Source organism: Crocodylus siamensis, chromosome 13 (assembly GCF_052110815.1).
Source record: "Crocodylus siamensis isolate JL-2025a chromosome 13, ASM5211081v1, whole genome shotgun sequence".
Lineage (NCBI taxonomy): Eukaryota > Metazoa > Chordata > Crocodylia > Crocodylidae > Crocodylus > Crocodylus siamensis.
Window position 1 is genome coordinate 12,059,641 of NC_143407.1, and position 27,695 is coordinate 12,087,335.

The 27,695-nt window shown below is 49.6% G+C and overlaps 1 protein-coding gene across 5 annotated transcripts in view; it reads left to right on the forward strand.

Annotated features, from left to right (window-relative positions):
* Positions 1 to 27,695, forward strand: part of INAVA (innate immunity activator) — a 45,411-nt gene that overhangs the window by 7,412 nt on the left and 10,304 nt on the right. The window contains exons 2-8 of one of the 5 annotated variants that reach the window (XM_090026188.1): positions 540 to 696; positions 12,805 to 12,958; positions 16,940 to 17,064; positions 17,518 to 17,640; positions 23,091 to 23,319; positions 25,799 to 25,852; positions 26,166 to 26,421. In XM_090026188.1, coding sequence (XP_089882314.1) covers positions 12,904 to 12,958; positions 16,940 to 17,064; positions 17,518 to 17,640; positions 23,091 to 23,319; positions 25,799 to 25,852; positions 26,166 to 26,421 — 842 coding nt within the window. In that variant the 5' untranslated portion in view covers positions 540 to 696; positions 12,805 to 12,903. The remainder of the gene's footprint in view (positions 1 to 539; positions 697 to 12,804; positions 12,959 to 16,939; positions 17,065 to 17,517; positions 17,641 to 23,090; positions 23,320 to 25,798; positions 25,853 to 26,165; positions 26,422 to 27,695) is intronic. The other 4 variants (XM_090026187.1, XM_090026189.1, XM_090026185.1 and 1 more) reach the window with 4 other exon arrangements.

Consider the following 27,695-nt stretch of genomic DNA (forward strand, 5'->3'; position numbering starts at 1 on the left):
CTTTAAGAAAGGTAGCTGGGATTCATTCCTTTCTGCCCCCTCACCTCCCCGGTGATCACCTTATGTAATGCAGCCCGGGATCAGGTTACTCTTGCCATTGCTTGCACAATCTTAAGGGTAGTATGTGTGTCTGAAATGCTCAGACCCTCTTATTTTGCGGGGTACGACACAGGTGGTATCGCTTATATTGTGACTTGTAAGTGTTACAAGTGCAGAATTTGGGCCCAGTTGGAGGTGCTGGCCTTGGGGTGATGTGCTGTTCTCAGTACTAGGATAACATGGCAGCTGTACACCTGGATTAGCCGGGCTGCTGCACCTGGGACATGTCGAGCATGGTGTAGGTTTCCTGCTACACGTGTGAGAGAACTTTTCTCTCTCTCTCCCTGCCCCCCACCCCTTTGCCTGGTATCAGGCTTGTGCTTTGCCTCTTGCTCCTGTAAGGCTTTGGCTGCGTCAGTCCTTGTGGGTGGGAAGGTGTTTTTCACCTGCCCCTCCCCTCTGATTCAAGTCGAAACAAGTAATACGTTTTCCTGACATAGCCAGAAAGAGAGTGAGGGGAGAGTCTGGGAGAAGGAAAGAGTTGACCGAGTAGAGAAGCAGAGGAGTGATCAGCACAAAACAACCTCCTGCCGCAATTGGATTTACGAACCAAAATCACCGCCTGCTGCCAGAGCCTCGCTGGATCGGGAAACCCAGGTAAGACGGTCTTTCTGCTTCTCAGCAGAGAGAAAGTGGGTTAGGAGGTTAAGGCGCTGCATCCTGCTTGCTTGAGACACACCTGATCTGGCAGGGTGTAGGGCAGCCAGGAGGAGGACAGGAGAAAGGAAATGAATGGGAAGGGAAACAGAACTTTAATACAGACATTTTACTAAGCCCTGTAATTCTTCCAGGCCCATCTCTTGATATTGAACTGTGTTTTTGATGCATTTCTTCCCGCTGAGCATTGAAATGTCCCCCTGTGTTCAGCTGGGGCTGAGGTAAGGTGGAGAGAGTGAAAGGAAGAGGCGAAATGCAGCCTCCTTGTTTCCCAGAAACTTTTCATATGCAAGGAATGTTGTTCTGAACCATCCCTTGCATATACACACGTTTTGGGGAAGGTCAAAATGAACAGCTTTTGGAACTGGCAGAGCAGTTGTAATGGGAAAGGGGATGGTTACACTTTTTTTTCCTGATACAGAGCAGCACTGCACTCTTAGTGACTGCTTGGGGCAATCTCCCTATTTATTTATGATAAGCAGCATTTGAGTAATGCTCAAATATACTGAATTCTCTGGCCAGATCCATCATACGCCACATATGAATAGAACTGTATGGCACTAGGTGAGTATCGTTAATGCATCACCTTGGGAGATGATACCACCTGTTGTCCTTTCCTGGAAGACCTTCACTCCCCATAGCCCGTTCTCCATCTGTGTGTGAATAAAGAGGGTCTAGAACTGAATCATTCGGTGATGATTTTTATTTTTGGTTTTGTTTCTGCCAATCAAAATCCTTACAATAAGAGTTTGCCCTGATGCAGACCTGTCTCCTCTGGGTTTGTCTGTGCAATTGAGATTAGTTCTGAGTTCGGCGGCAGAGGTACCAGTGCTGAGAGGGGGGAAGTGAACTTTGAGTATAGAAATGGTGGGCCCCTCTGAACAATGTATGTCCAGCAGATAGTGAACAATAGGGGTGGACCGGTAGCTACCGAGAGGGCAGTGCTGGCAGGGAAGCTACCAAAGTGATCATGGATTCAGATATTGCAGGAGGAGGTAGGAATAGAAGGAGGGATGCAGTGCCAGGCCTGTCATGAGTGGTGTTCCTGATGCATTCTGGGAGGCCTCAGAGGTTTAGGAGCCATAGGCCCTGGTGCTGTCACTTCATGTGGACTAGGAAATAAAACCGTGAACTAAGTGTCGGGAGGACTGGGCTCTTAATCCCAGCTCTAGCACTGGCATGCTGGGAGACCTTGGGCAAATCTCTTTTTCACTTTGTACATCAGTTTCCCTTCTGTGAAATAGGGATAATAATATCAGCTTCCTTGGTAGCATGCTTGGAGACCTGTGGGTGGGAAATGTTAATGTAAGGGTCGAAGGCTATTTACTGTGGAACAGTACAGGGGATGTTATTAATGTTACTGATATCCTGGCTCGCTTTCATGAGGTCTTGTCTCTTATTTAATGGAAGGCACTTCAGAGTCCCACTGTGTGAGTGGAGGTGTCCCTTTTTTGTTCCACTTGGGTTTCCTCGCAAGCTGTGTCTATGACCCCATTGCTGGGGTGCTGAGGAGGTGCACACGCAAAGGGGTCATTAGGCATCCTGCCCTGATGGGAAAGTCGACTGTACTCGGTCTGTTCTCATGACCAGGAGCCTTTTGGTGCCCTCACTGTCATTTGAATACATGTCTGAAAGGCATCCTGTCTCATCCCCACTTGCCTCTGCTGTGTTCCCCCTTCCTAACAGGATATGAATGTACAATCGGCTATACGTCACTTGGGCTGCTGCAGCTGATGAGCCACACCTGGTGTAGCTCTTTCAATGCGAGTAATAAGGAAGAAGAGTTTTAGTGTCCCGTGAATCCCTCCTGATTAACCTTTTATTGATGGTAGTCCATGGTAGCGGGTAGGTGATGCATAGGCAGGAGTGGAGGGTAGATCACTACCCATCTCCATAGGTACTGGAGCTTGGGGGCTGCAGCGTTTGCAGGAGAACATTTGGCACCCGTTCTCATGGGTAGCTCAGTATAAGAGGACCCAGGATCCTGGGGCTTTATGGTCACCATTCATTCGTGGTCAGACTGTTAGACCCTGATTCCATGCAGCGCCCAATGAGTAGGGAGACGACAGTCAACCAGAGGGCCACAGCAGTACCATGTTTTGTAGCTGTACCACGCCAGACTTTTCAAGGTGCTCAGCATTCAGTAAGCACTGACCTTACAAATTCTTCTGTTCACCCTTAGGACCACATTCCTGGGCAAGTGTTGTCTGTCTGCAAGGGGCTGACACATATCTTTGCATGTGTTTGTGCAAAGCAGAGAGCCTGGTACTGGGCTGGAGCTGGCCTGGAGAAGACTGTAGGCACTGGCTGGTGGTGGAGGTGTCTTTGAGTTGGCAAGTACCTTATGGAAGCAAAGGCAGCAGTTGACTCGGACAGTGGCTATTTGCTTCTTTTGATTTTTCGTTCGGGGGGGACATGGAACAGGGGCTTCTTGTCAGCTGTTGGCATGTCTGATGAAGTGATATGACGGGGTGCAGTGCACAGTTTATTCCAGCAAAAAGTCAGGTTCCAAAGGGCTGAAGTAGCAATTTCCAATAAACTTCTTGGAGGGGAAAGGGAGAGTCCTGAAAGGGGATAGGGAGAGAAAGATGAAAATGTTATTATTAGTTCTATGATGACAGTAGCCAGAGGCCTCTGCTGAGATCAGGGGCATCAGTATGCTGGGTGCTGTACAAAGACACATCAGTGTGGTCTTGGTCCTGAAGAATGCCAGACCTATAGCCTGCCCTCCCCGTAGTGCACCCCACCTGTGCATCACCAAGCCCTGTACAGACATTAGTGAATTTTCCTTCCCAACCTCCCTGGTGAAGTGTGTCATTAGTTCTAGTCTTCAGATGGGGAAGTAGAAGCACAAGAACGTGACTGAGATCATTTGGTATCTGGCAGAGCTGAGAACCTAGATCATCTGAGTCTCAGACTCCTGTGATGGCCAGAAGCCTGTAGCAGAAGAAAATTAGAAACCAACTAAATGGTTTGAGGCTCCAAGTAAGTGGCAAGGCCAAGTGAAACCCGGCAGGAACTCAGTGCCATTTCTCCTCATTAGTGACTTGGGATGAATGTTTTGCAGCAGACGTTTCCAATGACAAAGGGGAGATTCTGAAACACAAACTTTTTTGCATATTCCTATTGATTTCACCAACTTTACTCATGAAAGGGGGAAAGCAAAAAGAAATGCTCTGTAAAGAGAAACATTTTGTATCAACCTTTTTCAACTGAAATGTTTCCGTTTGAATTGGTGTTTTCCCTTCACTTCAAAAAATAAAAATAAAAAAAAAATTACAAACTGTGAATTCAAGATTAACCCAAATTAATATTTTGTTTGGTTCATTGACTTTTTTTTTGAAGAGTTCATTTTGGATCAGCCAGCCACAGGTTTTTTTGTTTTTTTTTTCCTTCAGTTTTTCAGAATTGTAGGTGCAGTGAAACATCAGGTATCCCCGCTGTTTTATGCAGCACCTAATCTTCTGTTCTTGCATCAACCCTAGCTTTCCTGAGCACCTCAATCAAGGCAGGATCTGGCCTGTATAGGACACAAATGAGCAGCTGATAGACGGCTGGTGAAATGAACTCTGTTTTCATTCATGAATTAATTGTGGCTGAAGCATTGTGAAACTGCCTTATGAAATTTTGCCTGGGTTTCTTGGGTACAAAAGCAAGGCATGAGGATTTCGTTGGGCCGGGGGAGGTGGCAGAAATAAAGGGAAAGGTTTCTTCCTACAAAAGGAAATGTCTCCCCCACAACTAAGTTGTTTTCCCTGCAGCTCCAGTCTTAGCTCCAGTCTTAGCCTCATATTAGGTTGGTTTATATCGTCCTCCTTTCCCAGTGCAGTATATAGGAGGCTGCAGATGCTGTAGATAGAAGCTAAATAAAAACTGGGCCCGGTGCCCAGTGAAACTGGCCCTTTCTTCAGCTGAACCTGGGCAGAAGCAAACAGTTCAGCTGGAAAGGGTTGCTTCTGTTCCTCCTGGGAGATTGCAGTAGTCCTCTCAGTGCTATTGGGGTATGTGCATAGAGGAACATGGCTATGATATCTTGGCTATGCCATGCATGTAGCAAGATGAATGTGGGATAAACCAGACAGAAGGGAGCTAGCTGGAGGATGGGGATATGCTAGAAAGAGGTGGACAGGATTCAAGGATGGGGATAAGGCTGGGAGAGAGGGCCAGGAGTAGAGGATGGAGGTGGATGGGGGAGTGGGTTAAAGGGGTTGAGCATGGATGTGACCTGTTAGCAGGAAAATAGAGAGCCCCCCCCCCCATCACAAGCAGTGATTTAGAGCTGGGGGAGCTGGCCAGGGATGGAAGAGTCTGTGCCATGGCAGGGCGTGCTCAGTCATAGGGGCCAGGCAGTGCAGCCCCACACCCAGCATCTGGCGGACAAGAGCGGAGCAAACTGGTGCTCCGAGCCCCCCAGGGAGTCTCTGCCATGGCAGGTGCAGCTCTGCACCTAATAACATCTGAAGTGGGTGGAGAGTCAACTGGCTAAGTAGCAGCTCTGCAGAAAGGGACCTGGGGGTTGCAGTGAAAGCTGAATATGAGCCAACAGTGTGCCCTTAAGGCTAACGGCATACTGGGCTGCATTAGTAGGAGTGTTGCCAGCAGATGGAGGGAAGTGATTCTTCCCCTATATACGGCACTGGTGAAGCCACATCTGGAGTACTGCGTCCAGTTTTGGGCCTCCCACTACAGAAAAGATGTGGACAAATTGGAGAGAGTCCAGCAGAGGGCAATGAAAAGGTTCAGGGGCTGGGGGACATGACTTCTGAGGAGAGGTTGAGGGAACTGGGCTTATTTAGTCTGGAGAAGTGAAGACTGAGAGGGGATTTAATAGCAGCCTTTAACTACCTGAAGGGGGTTCAAAAGAGGATGGAGCAAGACCGTTCTCAGTGGTGACAGATAAGAGAATGTGGAGCAATGGTCTCAAGTTGCAGCAAGGGAGGTTTGGATGTTAGGAAAAACTTTCTTACTAGGAGGGTGGTAAGACACTGGAACTGTTTACCCAGAGAGGTGGTGGACTCTCCATCCGTGGCGGTTTTAAAGACCTGGCTAGACAAAGCCTTGGCTGGGATGATCTAGTTGGGGATGGTCCTGCTTTGAGCAGCGTGTTGGACTATGTGTGACCTCCTGAGCGCCCTTCCAGTCCTAATTTTCTGTGATTCTGTGGGCACCAGGTGCCACCCTCAGGGGACTGCTGGTGCCAGAGCTGGCACGGCCACAGCAAAAGTAGCAGCAGCAGCAGCTGCTGTCAGCGTGCAGAGAGCCCTGGCAGCTGAGACTTCCCTTGCTACCCCACCTTGGGCACTGAATGAGTCAGCGCCACCCAAGCACAAAGGGCAGAGCGCTGCATGTTGAGTGTTTCACAGTGTGGGGCCCCTGTGCTGGATAATGTTAGGGTATCTCCTACGCATGCTTTGCCAAGGGTTCGGGCAACCAGTTTGGAGCCCCATTTCCTAGGCTGGTGAACCGGTTTTGGAAGTCTCCATTTTTGAGGCCAAAACTAAGACACTTAAGCCTGACTTTTCACATCTGCTGTGCACTCAAAAGTCCAGGGCAAGTTAGGATGAGTTGCAGGGTCTTACCACCCCTGGCATTCAGGCCCTGGCTGTCTGAATGCAGGCACCTGGAAACAGGCCCCTTGATTCCAAAGCTGCCCTTGGGGATTCGGCTGCTAGACTTCCTGCTCCTCATCCTGGATCATAGGAAAAACAGAGCTGAAAGGAACCTCATGAAGTCATACGGTCCAGTGCCCTGCTTAAGGCAGGATTGTCCCTGGTGATGAACCATCCCAGCCAAGTGTCTGTCCAACCTGTTCTTGACCATTTCCAGGGATGGAGATTTCCACAACTTCTCCATGTTGCCTGTTGCAATACTTGACCACTCTGACTCAGAAAGTTCCTCCTAATCTCCAAATTCCCTTTGCTGAGTCTGAGGCCATTGCTCCTAGTCCTGTCCCCTAAAAGCCAAAGAAAAGCCCATCTCCATCTTCTTTATAACCACTCTTCAGGTATTTGAAGACTGTTATCAACTCCCCTATCAGTCTTCTCTTCTAAGTAAGCCTAGTTCTTTCAGCCTTTCCTCGTATGTCTTGCTTCCCAGGCCTGTAATCATTTTTGTTGCTCTCTGCTAGACTCCTGCCAGTCTGTCTATCCACATCTTTTTTGAAGTGTGAGGCCACTCCTCCAGGAGGTTAACTCTCAAATGCTGCAGTCTGGCAGGGGAGGTCATGCTTGAGCCCCTAAATTCTCTCTTGCTGACTTGTCAGTCTGCTTAGTACTTCCATGAGAGCCTGACTTTACCTTCCTTTTTATTATTCATGCCTCAGTCACTTCGGACTGTCTGGCTGGCTGTGACTCCTTTTGAGAGGGTGCGTGGGGGAGCAGGGCATCTGGAAAGCTGCAGTCAGCCCTGCTGCTAGCATGAGAACAGGCAACTTCCCCTTCTCACCCAGTGCTTTCACTGACCTTGGTTCCACCTTGCCTCTTGCATGCTCTGGGGACCTGCCTTTCCACCCAGCCTTCAGTTTGGTACTCCGGCAAAAGGTTGCTTTGCTCCTTTTGCTTTCCTCCCTGGTATTGTGACCATGAGCCTTCCAGCCACTGCATGTTCCCCTGGTATGTGTCCGCCTGTTGAAGACATTTCAGCTACTTGAGATGGTTTGCAGTGGTCAAACATACAGAGCCAATTCCCTTATCTCAAAAGGCAATGCACATGCATTGTGATGGCATGTGGTGCCTGTGTGAGCAAGACTGTTTAGGAGCAGGGCTTACAGGAAACCTGGCTTGGAGAACAAATGAAAAATAACAAGCAAATCCAGCCAGAGTAAAGTGACTGATTCTCCAACTACAAAAAAGTGTGAACAAACATTGTCACAAACCCATATGTGGGGGGACCACTGGAGCCCCGAGCAGTAGCGATGTGTAGGGGGTGCTCGTGCACCCGCTGAGAGCACTGGTGCACCCCCTGATGAGCCATGCTTTCCACTTAGGTGACAGGCAGAGGGGGAAGGTGGGAGTGCCAGTGCCCTCCCCTGTGAGCACCATCTGGGGAGTGGGGGCACCAGATGAAGTGCTGTGGCCACTTCTGGGAGCGCCGCAGCTGCTTCCCAGTCAGTGCAGTTGTCCCCCAGTCGCTGACTGGTCGCTGCCGGGGCACGATCCCCCCGACTAAGGTGGCACCAGTCACCCATTGCCTCGAGGTTCTCCCCACTGTGCTTCCACTCGCCTTAAGAAACAGACCTAAGACCTGAAAGAGCTCCCTATCTCTGCACCGCCATTCCTCTGGCCTTGTACGTGGATCCTGCAGCTGCAGTGATCCTGGAGCGGCCCTTGTATGTGGATCCTGCAGCTCCATCCTTGCATATGGATCCTGCAGCTGCTGTGCCCCACCCCTCTCTCACACTCACACACACACACACACACACAAACGCACACTTTTGGGTAATGGAAGAATAAATTATAGGTCCCTCTCTCCATGGAGAGGGCCAGGCTGGAATATCACCTCCCCAGAAGTCACTCCTTCTACAGGCAACCAAAAAGGAGACAAACAATAAAATGATTTATTATAAAAGCGGAACAAGCATAAGAAACCAGTAACCATAGGTTGAGATACAGGCAGAGATATAAGAGAAACCAACAAAAGCAAATACCAGAACATTAACTTGGTCGTACCCAACCCCTTAAATCCAAAGATGAAGTGCCTAGCTAGCTTCAGGAATCTAAAGGCAACCTCTGGTACTGACCATGCCCAACGGGGACCTCTCTCCACTTGGGTTACCCAGCCTCCTTGGCTGAGGGGGGGTTATTATAAAAATATATCTCTATATATACATAAAGTTTTATATATCGCTACACTCCTAGTCACATACCAAAAGGGAAAACCATAATCCCATCACAAAATCCCCAGCCGCGCACCTGTACAAAGGCCCACTGGGCACCCAAAGCCATTACAATATGCATGCCTGCACACCCACACACAAGCCCTCCAGTCTCTCAGACCAGACACCACAGTCCCTTCATCCCCGCCCCAATGACGGGGTTGCAGACTCGGATCATCCATTGTCCGTGTCGCTTTGCCCCAGCTCCCGCTGGAGGACTTGCTGCTGCTGTCGCTGCTGCTGTCCTCAGATCGGGTCGTCTTTGCATCCTCTTCACTGTCACGGTCTGTTTCCCCGCTGTGGGGTGGTTCCTTGGCTAGGGGATGCGGGCAGAGCTCAGAAGGGCCCTTGTACCTGGGAAGACTGAAGACAAAAGCCAGGTTTAAGTACCTTTGCCAGTCTGGCCCTGAACATATGTCACCCCTTCATTTCTAGGGGCTCGTATTATGCCAGTCACTTCCTGCCTCCTCCCAAGGTGCTCATGTACCAAAGTACAATCTCGCATCCTTTTTAGACATGCAGATTTGTTAATCTGATATGCAGCCTCTCCTGTATGACAGTTTGACCAGCTAGGTGCCATCACAAACCAAGTCAAATGCTAATTCTCAGCCATTTCCTCTTCTAAGTGTGAACAGTTGTGGGCTGTTATGTCAGATGCTGTAACAGACACAGATAAGAGAACAACAGAAGCAAACGCAGCTTCACGCTACTTATTAGTAGAGACCAACCACCCTGATATTACACCTAATTTGGGAAATATCCATGGTGAAACCCCCAGAGTAACTTTGTCTCGGGGTACCTCAGTGACAACCGCAGACCCAGTTTTCACGTAGGTATGCTTCATTTCTCACACTTCTATTAAAGCTTCATTTCAAAGGGTTTATTAAAGCTTAATACATGAGAGAAGCATGTTGTAGGCATGAACAGTGTATGTTACTGTTACCAGCTCATCAGTAATAGTTGGTAGGGATGGTTGTTGCAAGCAATTTACAGACCTATTGGACAAAAGATGAAACCCCTGTTAATTGTTTGTTGGCCTCTAGTGAGCCATTTAGAAAGGGAACGCTATCATAAATGATACGGTTTACGAGATGCAGACTGTATGTAACATGGTGACTGCAGTGATGTGACCCAGGAGCTCCTTTCCAGCTTGTGCTCTGCAGATAACTATCATAGTATGACCGAGCTTTCTCACATGGTGAGGAAATTTTGACTTGGTTACCTGAGGAGGGATATGAGGTATGTGTGTTCTTCAGTGGGTTTCCTTAATGCAGTGTTTCCCAACATTTTTCAGACTCAAGGCATCCTTCAGAAAATGCCAGGTCTTCATTTTTGCTTGTTTTTTGATTATGGAAAAATAATACAGCAATTTTGTTGTTGGGAAAAACGCAGAAAGCCCACAACAGGTCAGAATGTTTTTGATGTTGTGGATTCCTATTTCAAATCTCCGGGGTTATCTTCCGAATTATATTTGCACGCCTAACAGTGCCAACTCTGCAAAGCGCCTTGAGACGCCCTTAAAAGAATCTCATGGCATTGCAGGGAACTGCAGCCCCCTGGTTGGGAATCACTGCGCCAGTGTGTCCTCAGATCCTTCCTTGCAAAGCAGGTTAGTGTCACTATGTCACAACTGAGGCTCAGAAAAGGAAAGTGTTGGTACTTTGGCCATAAACCTTTTCCTGATCCACACCCTCAACCTATGCTGCTGAGAGGATTGGTTTTACCTGCTCTGTGCCGCCAGGGAATACCCACCACTCACTCCAGAGTGCCTTCAGTCTGCACTGCTGTGTCAGGGTGACATGAGCCAGACTTCACAGGGCTTGCAATCGTTGTGCTTGTGTTGAGATAGCAGCTGAAATCTCCAGTCCTGGACCAGGATCCTGCAGCAAACGATGCTGCACAAACACAGGATATCCAAATAGTCCCTGTCCCAGTGAGTCTACCCAGCCAGTTTCCCCTGCTGTTCCTGTAGGTCTTTCACTTGTCATTGTGGAAGACAAAACTGCTTTAAATAACAGGGCAATGTGGGTGTAAATGGCTGTCAAGGATGGGGTCTGAAACTAGTCTTAACTCACTTTTTGAAACTGCTCACCTGGTGAGAACTGAATGAATAAACCAAGGAAGTCTTGCCCGCTGCCACGCTGGTGGCTTGTGGTTTCCACTCAGAATGAGGCACACTGTCTGGCTTAGGTCTTTTTGAACCTAAAACTCAGAATGAAACCCAGTGGCTGTGATTCCCATGTGATCTGAAACTGAGAGGTCTGGGACCCTGTGAACCAACCCCCTGGAGCTGCAGGATGCAGCCTCACAGCTGTCAGCTGGGAGATGTCCTCAGCAGGTTTCCTCCTCCCCGTATCAGCTCAAAGAGTAAATATGTTAGATCCTTCTGCTCCGATGCCTCCCGTCTCCTGAATGTTTTCAGCACTGCAGACTGGCCAATGTCCATCACGAGCAGATACACTTAAGCTCTATCTAATTTAGGGGAACTGAGACTGAGTCAGATGGGGGGTGGAAACTGGGTTTTACAGCAATACTTCCTCCTTTAATAATCAGCTGGGGTCATGCACACCAAGGCAAGGCTCATTGTGCACTGGGTTGGTGTATCTACATGAGGACTTTGTACCAGTGGACCCATAGCAATGTAGTTAAATATGTTCACATTCTCCCCCTTTATGCATAAGAGTTTCTCTCCCCACTCCCAGGATAAACTCCAGACAGGAACTCTGGGTGACTTGTGCAATGGGCTGACTCATGCGGGGGCAGGGGAAGAAGCCTGGGTACGCAGGCTCAGCCCACACCAGGATTAGAGCCATTGCCCGGAGAGCAGCTGCAGGGTGAATAGCAAGGGGAGGGACAGGTGGCACTGCAGCAGGAACAGCCCTGCTGTCTGGGGACGCAGCTTGGCTCCTGCAGGGGAATTGCTGCTCACTGTGCAAGACTCCACTCAGCCAAACCGTCCCTGCCCGCCCAGGGTGGAGCTTGCTTGCTGTCTGTCTGCAGCTCCAGAAGGAACGGAGAACTGCAAGGCAGGGGAGAGGAGAGCGAGCAGGTCTAGCACTCTGCCAGGAGCTTGCAGATGGAGGAAGGGAAGCAGGGGGCACAGCTGTAAGAAAGAATAGGCCCGTGAGCCCCAATGATGCTCCCCTCCTGTGTCCCGAGTAGACTTAGCCACCACCATTGACTCTCCCAGCTATCTGTGTGGTGAAACACTGGGAGCCCTTGTGGAAACCTGCTTGTCAGAGCTAACATAACTGGGACTTTGGGCTTTAAAAGGGCCAGGCCTGAGTGGAACCTGAATCTTGCCCCTTTCCCTCTTCCCAAGGATGCAGCTTTCCTCTCAAGCTCATCACTTGCAGCAATTGCCCGCAGGGGTCAAGGCAGCGAGGTCGGCTGCTGGGGGACCGTCTCCCCATTGGCAGGACTGGTCGCAGGAGGGGCACATGCCCCCACTGACAAAGACGGCATGAGTTGCCCGTGCTAGGAATGGACTTTGGCTCCAATAAATATGTGTTCTTAGTGATAAGTTAAGGGTGTAAACATTTCAGCTGAATGAAGGCCTTACGTGTGTGTGTGTAGGCATGTGTGAGCCTGCAGTGTATTTACATGAATGGGTGTGTTTCTGAGAGAGTAAACAGTCACATTGGACTTAAACCATCAGTAGGAATACAATAGATCTACACAAGCAAGCACGTGCACTCACAATAGATGTCAAGCCTGTCGCATATCTTTGACACAAGCGTGTTTGGAAATCTGTATGTGCTTCCTAGAGATCTGAACCAGGGGTGTCAAATGTATGGTCCAGGCACAGGCTCTGTCTGGCCCATGGTGCCATATCACCCAGCCCACAGGGTTCCCAGAGGGGCTGGGAATTCAGAGATGAGGTGAGCTGGGAGGTGAACGTCGGCAGCGGTGGGGGGGTAATATAGCCATCGCTGCCTATGCTGTCACTGTTAGGTCTGGGTTCAGCCAAGGAGGTTCCTTGCAGTCCAGGTCCAGTCTGCAAGCAGATCCAGCCTGGGAGCGCAGGTGAGTTTGACATGCCTGATCTACACAAATGAGTGTGTGTATTCACAGTAGAGTTATACAAACAAGTGTATGTCTGCATTCACAGTAGATTTATATGCATATACATGTGTGCGAAGCACTTGTGAGTCTTTCTTTCATCTTTGTTTAAGCAGGTGGAGCTCACGGTTGACCATACAACAGAAGCCTCCACAGGTCTTGGCTCAGTGCCCTATCTGTCCACGTTACTTCCTGTTCTCCTGACCTTGACCATGGAAGGCAAAGATGAAATCAGTGACACAGACAGTGGGATCATACTACAGTCAGGTAAGTGACTCATGGTGGGAATTCCAGTGCCCTGCAGGAGGATGCAGTTGTGTTGTGCTCTGTCTGGAAGTGCAGTCCATCTTCTGGGAGCTCTGGGAGGAAGGTGCACAGGTAGAGGCTAGTGTATGTCTTTGGGGAAGTCTTTGGGAGTTCCCTTTCTAGCTACCAACTGTGGCTTGATTTCGCTGAGCAAGGCGCTGCTTTTCCAGGGGGATTTGGGGGCACCAAAGTGCCAGTACATCACCCACATGCTGTGCAGGATACTGTAGACATTTCTGAGCTAACTAGCTCAGGTCCCAACAGTCATCACAGCAGCTTGGAGCTCAGTGTTGACTGCTGTCATACGACTATTTGTACAGTTTCGCAGGTGGTTTTGTACAGCTTTGTTGCTGTTGCGGCTGTGGTTAGACTGTGTATCCTGTAGTCACGCAGTAGCTACAAGGCAGACATACTCATACTTGCCCAGTCATTGCAAGCCAACCTAAAACATTGCATGGGAACATCGTGTAGCTGACTTAGAAAAGCTTGTGTGGTTGCAGAAGGAAGACCAAAAGCCAGAATATCACCTCTCTTCTCCACCAGGATTGATATTTTAACTAGAAACCTCAGAAGTTATCAGTGATTTGGGCACATTGCCCAAGAATAAAATTTACAGCTCTAGGAACACAACCATATGGGGTGAGGAACTTTTCTGCACCTTTCCACGCTCTAGCCCCATTATCTCCAGCTCCCCCCGGCTGCTCAATCAGAGCTCTGTCCTATTGAGAAGCTGGCCTCAAAGGAAAATACTAGTGCAATGAAAGATGAGATGTCAGTCTCTCTTGCCCAGGGAGTCACAGCACTCCTTGCATCCCATCTGAAAACCCTTTTCTTACCCTAGCGGTTCATTTGTCTAGTAGTCTGTTAAACTCAGCAATGTTTTCACTCGCAACAATTCAGGCTCCCCACATTATCTGGGATGACCTGGGGCTGGTTACAGCCAACATAATCATTGCATACTCCAGCTAGGGAGCGTGCAGTGACCTCTGGTTGGAGGCTCTGGAGATGGACCATGCCAGCACCTTCACCTTATGCTGCTCACCTGGGTGCCGTGGAGAAGGAGCAGCACTCAGTTCACACGCTGATCAGGGAACCAGTACCTAGAGCTGTGGGGCTCAGCCCTTTTGGCAGGCGTATGACAAATTTGCCCTGTACCCCCCCACCCCCCCATGTGCCACTCCCCTCCCCTCGCCCTGCCAGATTTACTGCTCTGCTTTCTGCTCCCAGTCTTCTCTACCGCTGTGCTGCTTGTCCCCTCCACAATCTGCCTGTGCCATGCACAGAGGCTGCCTGTGCTACTTCATAGTCTCTAGGGTTGGAAGGGACCTGAGCAGATCATCGAGTCCGACCCCCTGCCATGGCAGGAAAGATTACTGGGGTCAAATGACCCCAGCAAGGTGTACATCTAGCCATACTTGTGACACCCGTGCTGCAGGTCTGTTCCCTAAGGCATTGTGGGAAATATTCGAGCTGGCTGACAACTGGAATTTCTATCCCTAGAGACATGCCAATGCTTTTAAATGAGCTTTTCCTCTAAATGGAGATGGAAACACAAATCCTTGAGGTCTTATGTTTGTTCAGCAGGGGAGCAGCCTCTAGTAAACCATGGGAGATGTCTGGGGCTGGTAAGGGAGGCCCACCCAGGAGAGGCTTACCAAATTATAGGTACCCATCAGGCATTGCAGTAGCTCAGGCAGCCACAGATTAGGGTTGAACTGACTTGAAATGAAACATTTCCATTTGATTTTACAACCCGGATGTTTTGATTTGCGTCAGTCTGACTGAAAACAAAATGTTTCCTTTGATGCGCCAGAAAGCAAAGCAGAACTTTTCAAGACAATTGATTGTTACCCCCCAGCAACGCTGGATGTTGCATGAAGTGCCTCTTCCATGGAAAAAGGGGGAAAATTCCAGGCTTCCTTCATAAATGCACATCTGTAACGAGTGAGATGATGTGCTTAAAGAGTCTGATCCTACAAAAGGATCTGGTAATTATCAGGAAATGAAACTTGAGGGTAGTGGACATTTCCCTAGATTGGACCCTGAACCTATACCTTCATTTGAGAGCTCTGTGAGGCTGGGACCTGTCTTTGTGCCTGGTCAATGTGGTCCTGACTTCTGGTTCATGGTCCTTAGGTGTTATTGTAACAGAGACAATAGGTTATAGCACCCTTGGGTAACCTAGATTGTGCCAGGGTGCTAAATGTTAATGTTTATTAGGGTTGGGGCAGCAGCACAGAGCACCCTGTGGTGACTTGAGCATCTTCACAACAATTAGTCTGGGCAGAAGGTATCCAGGAACTGCACTGCATAATAGTACCTGACACGTTCAAAATGCTTATCAAAGTTGATTTAAACTACTCAGTTAAAACCTTGCAGTGGCCTTTTCTGCAAGTCATCTGTATTACTGTTTGATGGGGAAACTGAGGCACAGAGCAGGGAAGTAACTTGTCCCAGGCTGCAGAGTCACTTTTGGTGCCAGCATTGCTTTGCTCCTTCCCAGTGCAGTGGAAACTTCCATTCTTCTGTCTGCTGCATTACTCTGTGCCTCATCCTGTAGCCCTGGATCAGCTGCATGAAGGGAGGTGCCAGGTTAGGGCAGGAATAAGCTGCTCCTTCTCCTACAGGTTCAGGACTTCAGAGACTGCATGGGACATGGGGCCCTGAGTCCTAAAAGCCCCAAACTGTCACCTGTACTTAGGGCCTAGCTCAGGAGTGGGCAGTTATTTCTTCTGAAGGGCCACTTAACGAGTTTTGGTGAGCTGTCAAGAGCCACACACAAAAAGTCTTTTAAAAGATATCATTTTAACAAATTATAGATAGAAAACAGATCATATACTAAAAATCAGACATCTACTATAACATATTTTAATTCTGTTTCAAAAAAGATTTGTCCCAATGTATGTTTCTTTGAGTAGTATATATAGGGGTGATTGCATAATAGCTCAAAATAAAGTCTTACTCTTGTGTGTTGTGGGGATGTGGAGAGGGGTGTGGAGGGTGGGGAGTATAGGGGCGTGGGGTGGTGCATATGTGTGTGCAGTGGTGTGCATTTGTATGGGGGGGGGGCTTCCCATGTGCTATGCCCCAGGAGCCATCTGGGGGGAGGGGCAGCAGGGCAGGGGGGCATGCATCAGAGCTCTCTCAGGTCATGCCCTGCAACTGCTGTCCCCTGTCCCAACCCCATCCGTCCATCTCATGGTTGCCCCTGTGGCACTCTTCATGGGGCCAAGCTCTGCCTGCTTCCATGCAGGACAGCCCATGTTGAACACCCAGCCCCAGCCTTGGCCCCAGGCAGCACACAGCTTCCCAGAGGGGCTGCTCCCAGTGCAGCTGCAGCTGCCTGGGTATTGCTCAGCTATCCCTGCCTCCAGCGGCTCCTCCTCCTCCTCCTGCCCCTGCTGCACTGCTCTGGGCAGCAGGTAGTGCTGGAAAGTGATGGTGGTGGCCATGGGGACATGTGCAAGGCATCACACACCCAGCCAGCTGGGGGCAGAGGGGGAGGAGGGGAAGCTGCAGCCATGCATATCCTGCCCCAGCACACATTCCCAGCTCCTGCCCCAGCGCACATCCCAACAGCCACTGCCACCGCTTCCCAGTGCTACTTGCTGCCTGGAGTGGCGTAGTAGGGGCAGGAGGAGGATGAGCCACTGGAGGCGAGGGAAGCCTGGCAGGACCCAGGCGGTTGCAGCCGCGCTGGGAGCAGCCACACCGGGAAGCTGTAAACAGTGGCCAAAGCCATCAGGGGGCACAAGCGGGAGTGTAGTGTGGACTGCCCTGGGCTGGATACAATTGATTGGTGGGCACCCACCCACAAGCCAGATACAATCAGCTGGTGGGCCAAATCCAGCCCATGGGCCATATTTTGCCCACCCCTGGTTTATCCCCATTATCACCAGCTTCCTCTGGCTGTTCAATCAGTGCTCATTTTGTCCCCAACAGGCCAGGTAAGCCCCGTGTCACCCCTGAAGGACCTGACCAAGGCAGTGCACAAGCAGCAGAAGGCACTGGAGGCACACCTGGAAGCCTGCCTGCAGGAGCTGAGAAAGCTCTGCCTGCGTGAGGCGGTAAGGGACCCTCATCACTGGTGCAATCACATGGGCTTCTTGGAGATGACTTGGCTATGGCTAGGTGTAGAGAAACTAGGAGCTCTGCTGAAAATCACACTGCCTGGCCATGGGAGATGCAAGGTTGGGGATGGGCATTTCTAGCCAGACCCAAGTCACATGTTCCCCCTGCCCACTGACTGCAGCCTCTCCTCGGGAGCCCCAGTGGCTGGAGTCAGGTCCAGCAGGAGCACTGTAGGGTTAAACAAGGGGTGGAATATCCCAGACAGGGTGGCAAGTGCTCAGCAGGTCGTGCATGAGGGACCGACTGCCAGTGCTATGTCACCACTGGCTGGAATCACCTTCTTGTTGAGAAGCTTCTCCATTCATCCCAAGGAAAGTGATACCCATGATGTAACTCCTACATTCACTAGAAGATGCCTGTGCCACCCTCACTGCCCTTTCCCCACACAGGAGCTAACTGGGATGCTGCCACAGGAGTACCCTCTGAAACCAGGAGAAAAGCCCCCAAAGGTGCGTCAGAGGATTGGCACTGCCTTCAGACTGGATGAGAAGACCATTGTCTCACAAGGAGCAGTAAGGGCCTGGCTTGTACTACAAAGAGATCCTCTCTCTCAGTTGGTGTTTGGTGCAGGGGGGGCGCAGGTAGACCAACACTGCAGGGCAGGCTGCCTAAAATAAGTGTGGAGGTTTTTAAAATTCATATGACAGTCACCAGTCCTATTACTGACCCTAGTTGGTGGGCACCAGTCCAGAGCTGGCAGGTTCACAGCACAAGAACCGCCACTTGTGCCATTGTTGGTTTCTTTAGCATAAAGGCTACAGAGGCACTGGATCCATAGGGAAGAGACCATTCCAGGCCAGGGTGAAGCACCACAAAGATGGAAACAAATTCCCCTGGTGTTGTCCATCTTGTACCTGTTGTATGAAGGGAGAACAGGGATGTCCAGGGTTGCCTACCCCATCAGCGCAAAGAAAAGAGATTTATGGCTTTAGCTTTGGCTAGGTTCAGAGAAGCTGTAGGAGCTGTCCTGGACATCGGGTTTCTTGGCGGTGGGAGATAAAAGGTTGTGGAGGAGCATTGCCTTAGTCTGTCCCACCCAACTCTGTCCATCTCTCCGTAGCCATTTGTGAAGGAAGCAAGCCCAGCACTGAGAGCTAGCTCCAGGTAAAAGGAGAGAAGAATAGCCCTGCTAAAGGGTCTTCTTGGGTGCATCTGCCATGCAATTAGCATACAAAAATAAATGCTGGCACAGTTCGTGTTGGAGTTAATGGCTCCCGGGCACAGTGTCTATACATGTGCCCAGGACCACACCAGTTTGAGCTAGGGTGGAGCAGCCCCAGGCTGGCAGCAGGCTCGGGGGGTCATTCCCATCTCCAGGTTGTGGTGTCAGGTGACAGATAGGGATGACTGAGGCATGAGAGTGCCCAAAGAGTAGAGCTTTGTGGCTAGGCCCTGGCCCCCTGTTGCCTGAGCTGACCAGGTGCAAGTTAGGCCCAGGTCAGCATTTACACTTGTGCTTCGGTTAAGATATTTTTGCTGTGATAAGATAGTACTTGTCCCCGACACTACCGTCTTATGGTGGTGAAACGTAGTTTGCTGCACTCCTGTAGCACCGCACATGTAGAATGTGACAATTTACACTGCAGCAAATTAATCTACTGAGCCATTAAGCACACATGTAGATGCATCCCTTAATGCTTGGTTTATAGAAGGGCTCATTAACATGCAATGTTCTCCACTTCTTTCTATCTCCTGAAGCTCATTTACCCAACCAACCCAGCTGAGATGGCATGTCTGACCCCAGTAGGAAGCAGCTTAAGGCATGGTGCTGAGGATGGTACTGCTTATTCTCTCTGTGAGTAGTGCAGGGTTGAGGCATAGGTGAGGATTGTATTTGCTGCTGATCTGAGACCTTGCTTGATCCCTGCGCTGCCAGCATACCCAATCTTTATCTGTGTGGTACCTTAGTAGAAGCCCCTTCACTTTCTGTTGTGGGCAGGGAGGGTATTTCCTTCACAATCCCTCTACCTGGGAAACCCCATATTGGAGCCATCATCTGGTCAGCACTAGGGGCCTAGACCAAACTCTCTCCAGAGCCTGACTCAGGTTCTGAAGCTGCCTGCTTCCCAGGCCAGATTATGCTGCATATGTAGCACCTCTACCTCTGCCAGGCTCAGGAGATGAGAGAGCAGGGCTAGGAAACAAATCATCCTCTCCTGTGCAGCTGCCATGCAAAGCCACAATCACTGTGAGTAGTCAGGGTCTATATTCTGTGGGTCCATCTCAAAGGCCAATAATGCTGATGCTTCCATTGATAGCATGTGGCATGCACGTATGCTGAGCTGTCCAGTGTGCCCCTATTCCTGGACCCTTGTTTGCAATGTCAAGGACAGTTTGGAATCTGGCTCCAGTAGCTCACAGATAATTCCTAGATGTGAAAGCCACCGCAAACCATTAGAGAAGAAGGATGGTCTAGTGTTAGAGCACCAGACTATGCTGAGAGGTCCTGAGTCCAATCCCTCCTCTGCCACAGACTTCCTGGGTGACCCTGAAAAATACCGCAGAGAATCTGAGCCTAACTGACTTGAGGACCTGGTTGTCAAGGGATGACTAGGATGTGGGTGGTCACTTGGAGCTTGATACTAAGTTTTGCAAGCCAGGGAGCCTGGACCAGGCACGGTCAAGAGGTAAAAGCAGGGGTCTGGACTGCAGCCACAAGCCAGGGGGTCAGGAGCCAGTAGTCAGGAAGCAGGGACGCAGGCTGGAGTTAGGGATTAGGAACTTGGAACCAGTGGACAAGAACCTGGAACATGGGTTCAAACCAGGCCAGGAGCCAAGCAAAGAAGCATCTCTCCTGTTGAGTAGTCTACCGAGTACTGAAAGGGCAGATGCTTATAAGCAGGCAGGCACACTCATTCAGGTAATCCAGGCTAGCTGGGGGTTAATTAGGCTGCCTGCTGCCCTGACATTAACAACTCCCTTTTGGAAGGGAGGATGTATAGGAGCATCCAAATCATTGGGAGTTAGGTGGCAAATCCTGTTTGAGGAGCTTGCCCTTTGCCTCTCTAGGTTTGATCTCCCTTTTTGTACAACAGAGATCGGGGCACTGCTCTTCCTCCCAGGAAGCACCACCATGATAGGGGCAAGAGAGGCTCCTCTGATGCATCATGGCGATCTTCAGTCAGCCTTGCAGAGGGAAGGAACTATTTTTTCCCCTATTACATTGGTACTTAATTCAGACCCGTGCTCCAAGACTTCATCTGGGTCTTCCAGTTTGGGGGATTCCTCTTTCCCTCTGTGTGCCTGAATAGTAGTTTCCATGCATGGGAGTAGTATTTTTGGTTCTTACACACTTGTCGCAATTCAGTTCCCCCTACACTGTGGACATATAAGCATACACATGTAGACTGACCATGTGTGGGGCCCAAATATGGGCATGTACACTCAGGTCATGAAAATGTAGCTTCCCCATTGGGAACAAGGGTCTAACCTAGATCCCAGGATTTCCCCCATCTAGGGGACCAGGCACCTTACTGAGCCACATCCCTTCTAGCTTGCTCGCCTGATCCAGCAACCACATATCACCCTCTCTTAGGTGTCCAGGGAGCCAGCTTCAGAAAGGGCACAGCAAAAGGTCCTGGACAATGCCTAACTTCTGGTGTGGTGGTGTAACAAGCCGTTATTGCAATGGTGTTGGGATGTTGGGATGCCCCTCAGCCTCAGGCCTTGGTCCACTGTTCTTCTGCTTGTTGAGTGAAGACAGAGTAGGTTTCACCCTTCAGATAACTCCTTATCCCAGCAAACCTCCACTTTATCTGCCCCAGACCAGATCTTGCAGCTCCAGCAGAGGAAGTTTGCCAGCTTTGGGGGCATATGCCCTTTAGTTTGAAAAATATGGTAGGTCCTCACTCCTGTAGGAGTGAAATGCCTGTAGCTGTAATTGCTCTGAAACCACACCTACTGTAGACAATTAGTAAGGTGTGTAAAACAGCAAAAAAGATTTATGGCACAAGCGACATAAATCATACAAACAAGTTTAACTGGAAGTTGGGAAAACAGAATGCCAGAAATGAACAGAAAGTTTACCTTGCTCTGCTTTTTTTCTTACTAGAAAGCAATCCTTTTCCTCTGCCCAAGCAACAGTTGTCCTGTCCTTCTTATGCCAACTCCTTTGATTTTCTTCTGTAACTAAACCAGATTATGGAGCTCTGCTTCATTCTCCTGCTGCTGAGTGTGGTCTTTTCCCCTACTCCCTGCTCTAGGCTGCAGAGCTCTTGTGATTGCCCAGCAATCTGGGGGCAGAGAAGCTCCTGGGCTGCCAGCTGTTGCTCCTTAGAGATCACTCCAGGCATCGCTACTTCAAGATCATCCCTGACCAATGCGTGTTTAAACTGTTCTTGAAAACCTCCAATGATGGAGAGTCCCACAGCTTCCCTAGGCAGTCTATGCCACTGCCTCACTATTCTAACCATGAAGAAGTTTGTCCTGCTATCCAGTTGAAACATATTTTGCTGCAGCCTCTCGCTATTTGGTCCACAGCCTGCTCTCTGCGGGAGAAAAGGTGTTTTCCCTCCTCCATAAAGCAGTCCTGGGGGCTGGAGTCACCCAGGCGCTAAGGCACACAGTTGTATAGCCTAGAAAGGTTGCAAGGTTGACACCATAGCAGAAGTGCTCATGGCGTGACCCTGTCAGATTGCAATGAATCTGCAAATTATACTAAATACCATGTCACAAGGACATGAAAAAGAAACAAAAGCATAACAGGCCTTTAGATGTTTGAAGGCAGCCATTATGTCCCTTCCTAATTACCTTTTCTGTAAGATGAACATATCTAGTTCTTTCAACCTTTCCTCATGTGACTTGTTTTCCAAACCCTTAATCATTTTTATTGCCTGCCTCTGGGCCCACTCTAACTTAACACTGAAAGTTATATCACCTTTCTGGCTGATTGAGTTGTATAGCAATCTCAAATGTAAACTCTCAGAGATTCATTTCCCTTCTGCAAGCCAGGGTTCCTCTATTGTCTGGTCTGGAGATATTCCTGATGTTTGCTGTAGCAACCACTTCATTGAACGATTCACGTCATATCTTAAATATAGAAAATAGAGTCACATCGAATAGCATAGTTCATACAAACATACACATGATAACCCTGAACATAGTTTAGCACTAGCTGTAAATAGAGAAAAATAGAAATTCCCAAATAGAGTATGGGAAAATATCTAGGCATGACACAAGTTGAAGTCCTAACATCAGTCCTGTGTTTGAGTGGATCTCTGAGAGGTGTTAGAGCACTGTGCTGCAAAACTGAAAGATGGTTAAAAAATCTCTGGATAAGGGAGGGGAAGATGTGGAGGGAGTCACGGTCCCCAGCTTCCTGGGCAAGTGCCCAAACCACTCGTATATTCATGCTAAAAGATAGGAGGCCGTCTTGTCTTTCCTGGAGGTATGCATGTAAGTGGCATGTCTATGTCTGGCCAGGATGTTGTCTTCTGCACATGCTCATGTGTCCACAGTCCAGGGTGTGCTTAACTGCCAAAAAACACCACTTCTGTAGACAGAAAACTCACGCTGAGGTGCACAAAAGGAAATAGATTTGTAATTACCAGATGTTCTTGCCTCTTCACTCTGGATTGTTTAACCGGGATACAGATGATCACCAGAAATGACCTCTCCTCTTTTGAATTGCTGGGGCATGGAAGGCAAGTGGATCATCTTCACAGCCTTTGAAATCGTAGAAAGCCCAGCTGGGTGGCAGTGTTATAAATGGGGTAGAAGTGAGGTGCAGGGTTATAAATGGGTAGAAGTGAGGTGCAGCAAGCTGGTTTTAGAAGCGCTCAGCTGGCTATCCCACCAGGACACTAGAATTCAGGGGTATTGAAACCTAGCTGGTTCCTGTTCTATCCCAATTGACTGGACACTGTAAAAATGAGTTGTTTTCTCTTGGCCTTGAGCATTTTGGGGTGGAGGGTAAACTTGCAGGCTCTGTTCCATGGATTGTATCTCCCTTCACTCTGCACAGGACCCTCTGAGCAGGCTAGAGAGAGACCTGTCTCTGCAGATGCAGATCGTGCAGGCTGCTCATCACCTCTTCAGGGAGGAGAACATTAGCAAGCAAATCAAGAAGCGGAGGAAGAGCGCTGTGCTGAAGGAGGAGAGGAAGATGAAAGAGCTGGAGAATGCCCTCAATGAATGCCGTCTAATGGCCGGACAGAAGCCCATGCCCAAGGCCAGCACCACAACCACTGAGGGTGAGCCATGTGCATCTGCAGCTCTCAGCATACTGCTCAGTGAAAACCTTCTCAGCTTTAGAGAGTGGACATGTAAGCCATTTGGGCAGCTCCATATGGTTGGCCAGAGATCAGCTCCTGTCTGACTTGCCTAGCACCCAAAGAGCAGCTTGGCCCTATGTCGAGCCGTGCCACTGACCAGGCTGTCCTGGGAGCTGGCACTGAGTGCCTCCACCTGCCGTAGGGTTTGTCCTGCCCACCCCCAGGTCAAGCAGAGCCCTTACCCCCAGGTAAGCAGAATGTGTCCCATAGCTGCAGCCTGCCCCAGTGGGCAAGAAATGACACCTGTAACTCCATAACAGCATGCACTAAGCTGTGCAGGGAATGCACTTAGGCTTGCAGGGGCTGACCAATGGATGAGCCCTCCCAAGGTCAATCTACAGCTCCCCCTTACATGGACTTCCATGTTGCCTTACACATCTTGCCCCTGGCTTGGTCACACTGCCCACGGACAGTCACACATACCAGGTTTAGAAGGGCTTAGCAGTAGATACGAGGAAGGGAAGCACAGATTATCTGGTCCCTGCAATGTGGGGATCCCTCCAGGGCTCCTGAAGTTAAGATGTCCTGAGCATTCGATCTTACTACCTTTATGTTAGCTGGTCACAAAATAGCTACCAGCTATAAGGCTTTCCCTCAGTTTGTGGCAGCATATTCTAGAATTAAACTATTCTAGCTAAAAGGCAAAGGCCTTGGGGTGAGTGAGTGGGGAAATGGGCCATCAAGCTTTCCCTATAACTAATGAAGATGCTCCCTACAGTGTCCTTAGCTGGGAATTCTGGTTTTATCTTGTTAATTCTGTTACCCGTCCCACTTTTTCTTGAGGGCGAACACGCTCTCCTCCAGCTTCACGTTACCGCCTAGAGTTTCTTTTCTCCAAAACTTATGGTTTCTCCTCTAGGACTGCCATAGCCTGTCTGTCTCCATCAAAATTTCCCTTGTGTTACCCCAGTGAAGGGCTGTGGTCAAGGCCAAAGACAGCAGTGTGCTTAATTAATTAATTAATAATATTTTATATTTTTACTGGGCCTCAAACCTCTTTGCATACATTAATCCAGGGGTTCTCAACCGGGGATACATGTATCCCTGGGGGTACTTGGAAAGGTGCTAGGGGGTACATGTGGGCAGGCAGGGATGGAGCACCACCACCCTCCACCCTGTGCCACCGCCTCCCAGGAGGCAAGGGCAGTGGCTCCCGTCTGCATGCCACACAAGCACCGCCCAGCTGGCTGGACATGGGGAGTGGGGAGTGGGGAGCTTGCATGCGGCAACGGCCGCCATCATTCACCACCCCGCACCACCACGTGCAAGCCCCACCCCTGCTCTGCATCCGGCTGCTGCCACCAGAAGGGGGGTACACTCCATAAAAAAGGTTGAAAACTCCTGCATTAATTGGTTAAAACTTCACAACAGCCCTGGGAGGCAGCTAGCTATGTGGAGATTTCTGTGGCTGAGAGGTATATACAGATATTTTGAAGCATGTCCGAAATGCAGCCTCCTCTCGGGTAAGGGACAGAATGCGACAATGAATAACCAGCAACAAAGAATAGTCTCCAAATGAAACCAAAGAGTCTGGGATGGGTTGGAAGGATGGAGTTTACACTGGAATTTGGTCTGTGATGCAGATGAAAAGGAATTTTTGTATCTACTCATCTTGTTCACAGTTTTGCAGTGTCCTCTCTACCAGACAGCTGGGCAGATCAGAGGCAGCTGCAAATGCACAGACGCATCTCAAAGGACAGAAGGGGAATTCTAGATGCCATGACCCTCTTACCATCATGTCCCCTTAGATAGGTCAGCCAGAGTGCCTGCAGGGAATGAATAAGAGAGAAAGCGCTGCTAGGGAGAAGACAGTTTTGTCTAGGCTCTCTGGTCTGGCATTTTCCGGGGGGCATTCTGAGTAAATGCTTGGAGGTGGGGCTGAGCTTCCCCCATCATGAAGAATGTAAGCTGTGGGCAGCTGAAGTTGAAAGTGTATAAGAGATACCCCTTCTTCATAAATTTTCTCACTGTGTCTCGCCTGTTCCTCTTGGGGACATGCAGCCACTTCCTTTCTAGCACATGAGAAACTTTGGGAGAAATGTTTCAAATACACCTGAGGGGCTTAGGAGTACATGCAGCATGGGTGACTGGTGCCTCCCAAGTCTGGGGGGGGCACCAGATCACCAATGGGGGGGTTCCCCCAGTGGCTGATCGCCGAGCCAGCAGCAAAACCAGAAGTGCACTTCTGGTTTTGCCGCTGGCACTTCCAGGAGGTGCGCAGCTGATCTCAGGGGGTGCACATGCACCTGCTACATGTCACCAATGCATGCATGCATGTAGTTTTGATGCTCAGGGGGTTCTACACTCCTAAACTCAGAGTCCTTATCCAGATCTCTTCTCCAGCACAGTCTTTTCTCCTTCTCTCATCTGTGTTGCTTCCCCTATTTTTTCTATCTAGAGCTGAGCATATCAGATGATCGCTCCTTGTTGGACACCAACCTGCAGGAAGAAGGTAAGGTATTGACTTGATGCTGTAGCCAGTGAGAGCCACTAAATCAGTGGGGGCTGAATGGGTAGAGCAAAGCGTGGCGTGCTCCTGAGATGCTGCATGGGTGGTGTGTGGCCTAAATCTGAGTTGTCTGCTTCATGCCCACTGGAAGCCCTGATCTGAGTGCTATTTGATTTGAGCAGAACCATGCAACTACAGGAGTGACCTTCTGGGCCATAACAGGACTGGAGCTCAGACCTGCAAGGAGGGGACATGTTTTACTGTGCAGTTTTCACTGTCTTGGCCTATGATGGCATAACATATCATTCCCTTTCAGAGTACTGCCACGCTCCAAATCATCAGGCTGTCCCAGAACTCCTGGTGCCAGTTGAACCAGGCACCCCCAACAGCACCCTGGCTCTGCCCTCCTGTTTGGCCCATCCCAAGAAACACAAGGGGCCACAGCCCGCGTGCTGTGAAATAGCAGGGCTGGAACGCACGCCTATCCAGAACAGCCCGTGGAAAGAGACCAGCCTTGATAAGCCCTATGAGAAGCCCAAGAAGCCATCTTTGGAGTCTAGCAATGTATCAAGGTATAGGTCATATATGATACCACCCCTCTCACCCCTATCTCTACTTCGGGGGTCCTGCCATCCAGTCTGTATTTGGATCTTGAGGATAAGACTGGGAACATACCTGTGTAAAGGAAAGAAACAGTTTGGCTTCCTAAGGTAGAGAGTTAAAAAACCAGGTGGTCAGTGTGGTCCCATAGGCAGCACCGTTCCCTCTGAGCTGAGCTAGCGTTACAGTGGCCCCTGTGCACCTCTCAGCCGAGTTCAGGAACTGAGGTCATAGAGATTTATGCTGAGTATAAATCCTTTGGCACTCATTCTGAGAGCATTGTCTTTATACCGCGTATCCTGGCCAGATTCCAGCTAATCGTGGCGTTTTTGCTTGGTTGTGGTGCTCTTCATTCCTTGTACTAAAATGTTGTGGTCTGTGCTGCTGCTTTCCATGGGTGCACAGCCCGGTATTTGGCCTTCTCTCCCACATCTCCTGATGAAGGTAGCATCTTCCTTACACTGGTCTTATTCAGTTTGAGTTGTTTTATAAACCCATGCTAAGCAGGAGTTTCTATGAACACCTTACTGGGCTGAACATCTTTTCCATTTTCTCTTCCTTTCCTTTCTTTGCCTTTCCTTCCTTTTATTTCTTATAGGGAATGTGATATCCTTGGGTGGAGCACTGGTGCTAGGAACTGAACCTTTGATTTCTGAATCTAAAAAGCACATGCCTATATTGCCAGGCCTAAAGGAGCCAGCTGTTTTAACCTGAAGGCTGTAGCACTCCTAAGGCTCTGCGAGTCTGACCTTTGTGGACAGCCAAAAAGTCTGTCTACACTGCAGCCACTGCCTCATCCATAGAAGCACTAGGTTCAGGTTAGATGAGGACAGAGTCCTACCTCTCAGCTCTCACATACCCAACCTCATACAGAGTGACTCTGGATCTGAGGCCCAGCATGGGTTCACTGCCCAAGTATTTACCTGGCTTCTCAGATTAGTTTTGGTTGCTTGCATTGAGCGCCACGCTTCCTCAGCTACACCGCCAGTCTTAGATATGATAAAGCTGGCTTGGGGATGTCTGCACCTACTGCAGTGACATCATACCCAGAGCCACACTGCTTGAGAGTGGTTTAATGACAGAAGGGGACAGGGGCTCTGTCCTCATCTAACTGGAATTCAGTCCTACTCTGTTACCAGGTGAGGAATCATGCCAGTATTGGGAGACGCTGGCTGTCAGCTGTCCCACATCTGTCTCTGCTTTCTGTGTTTCTCCCCCGCATCCTAGCTTTAATGCTCTTCCCAGT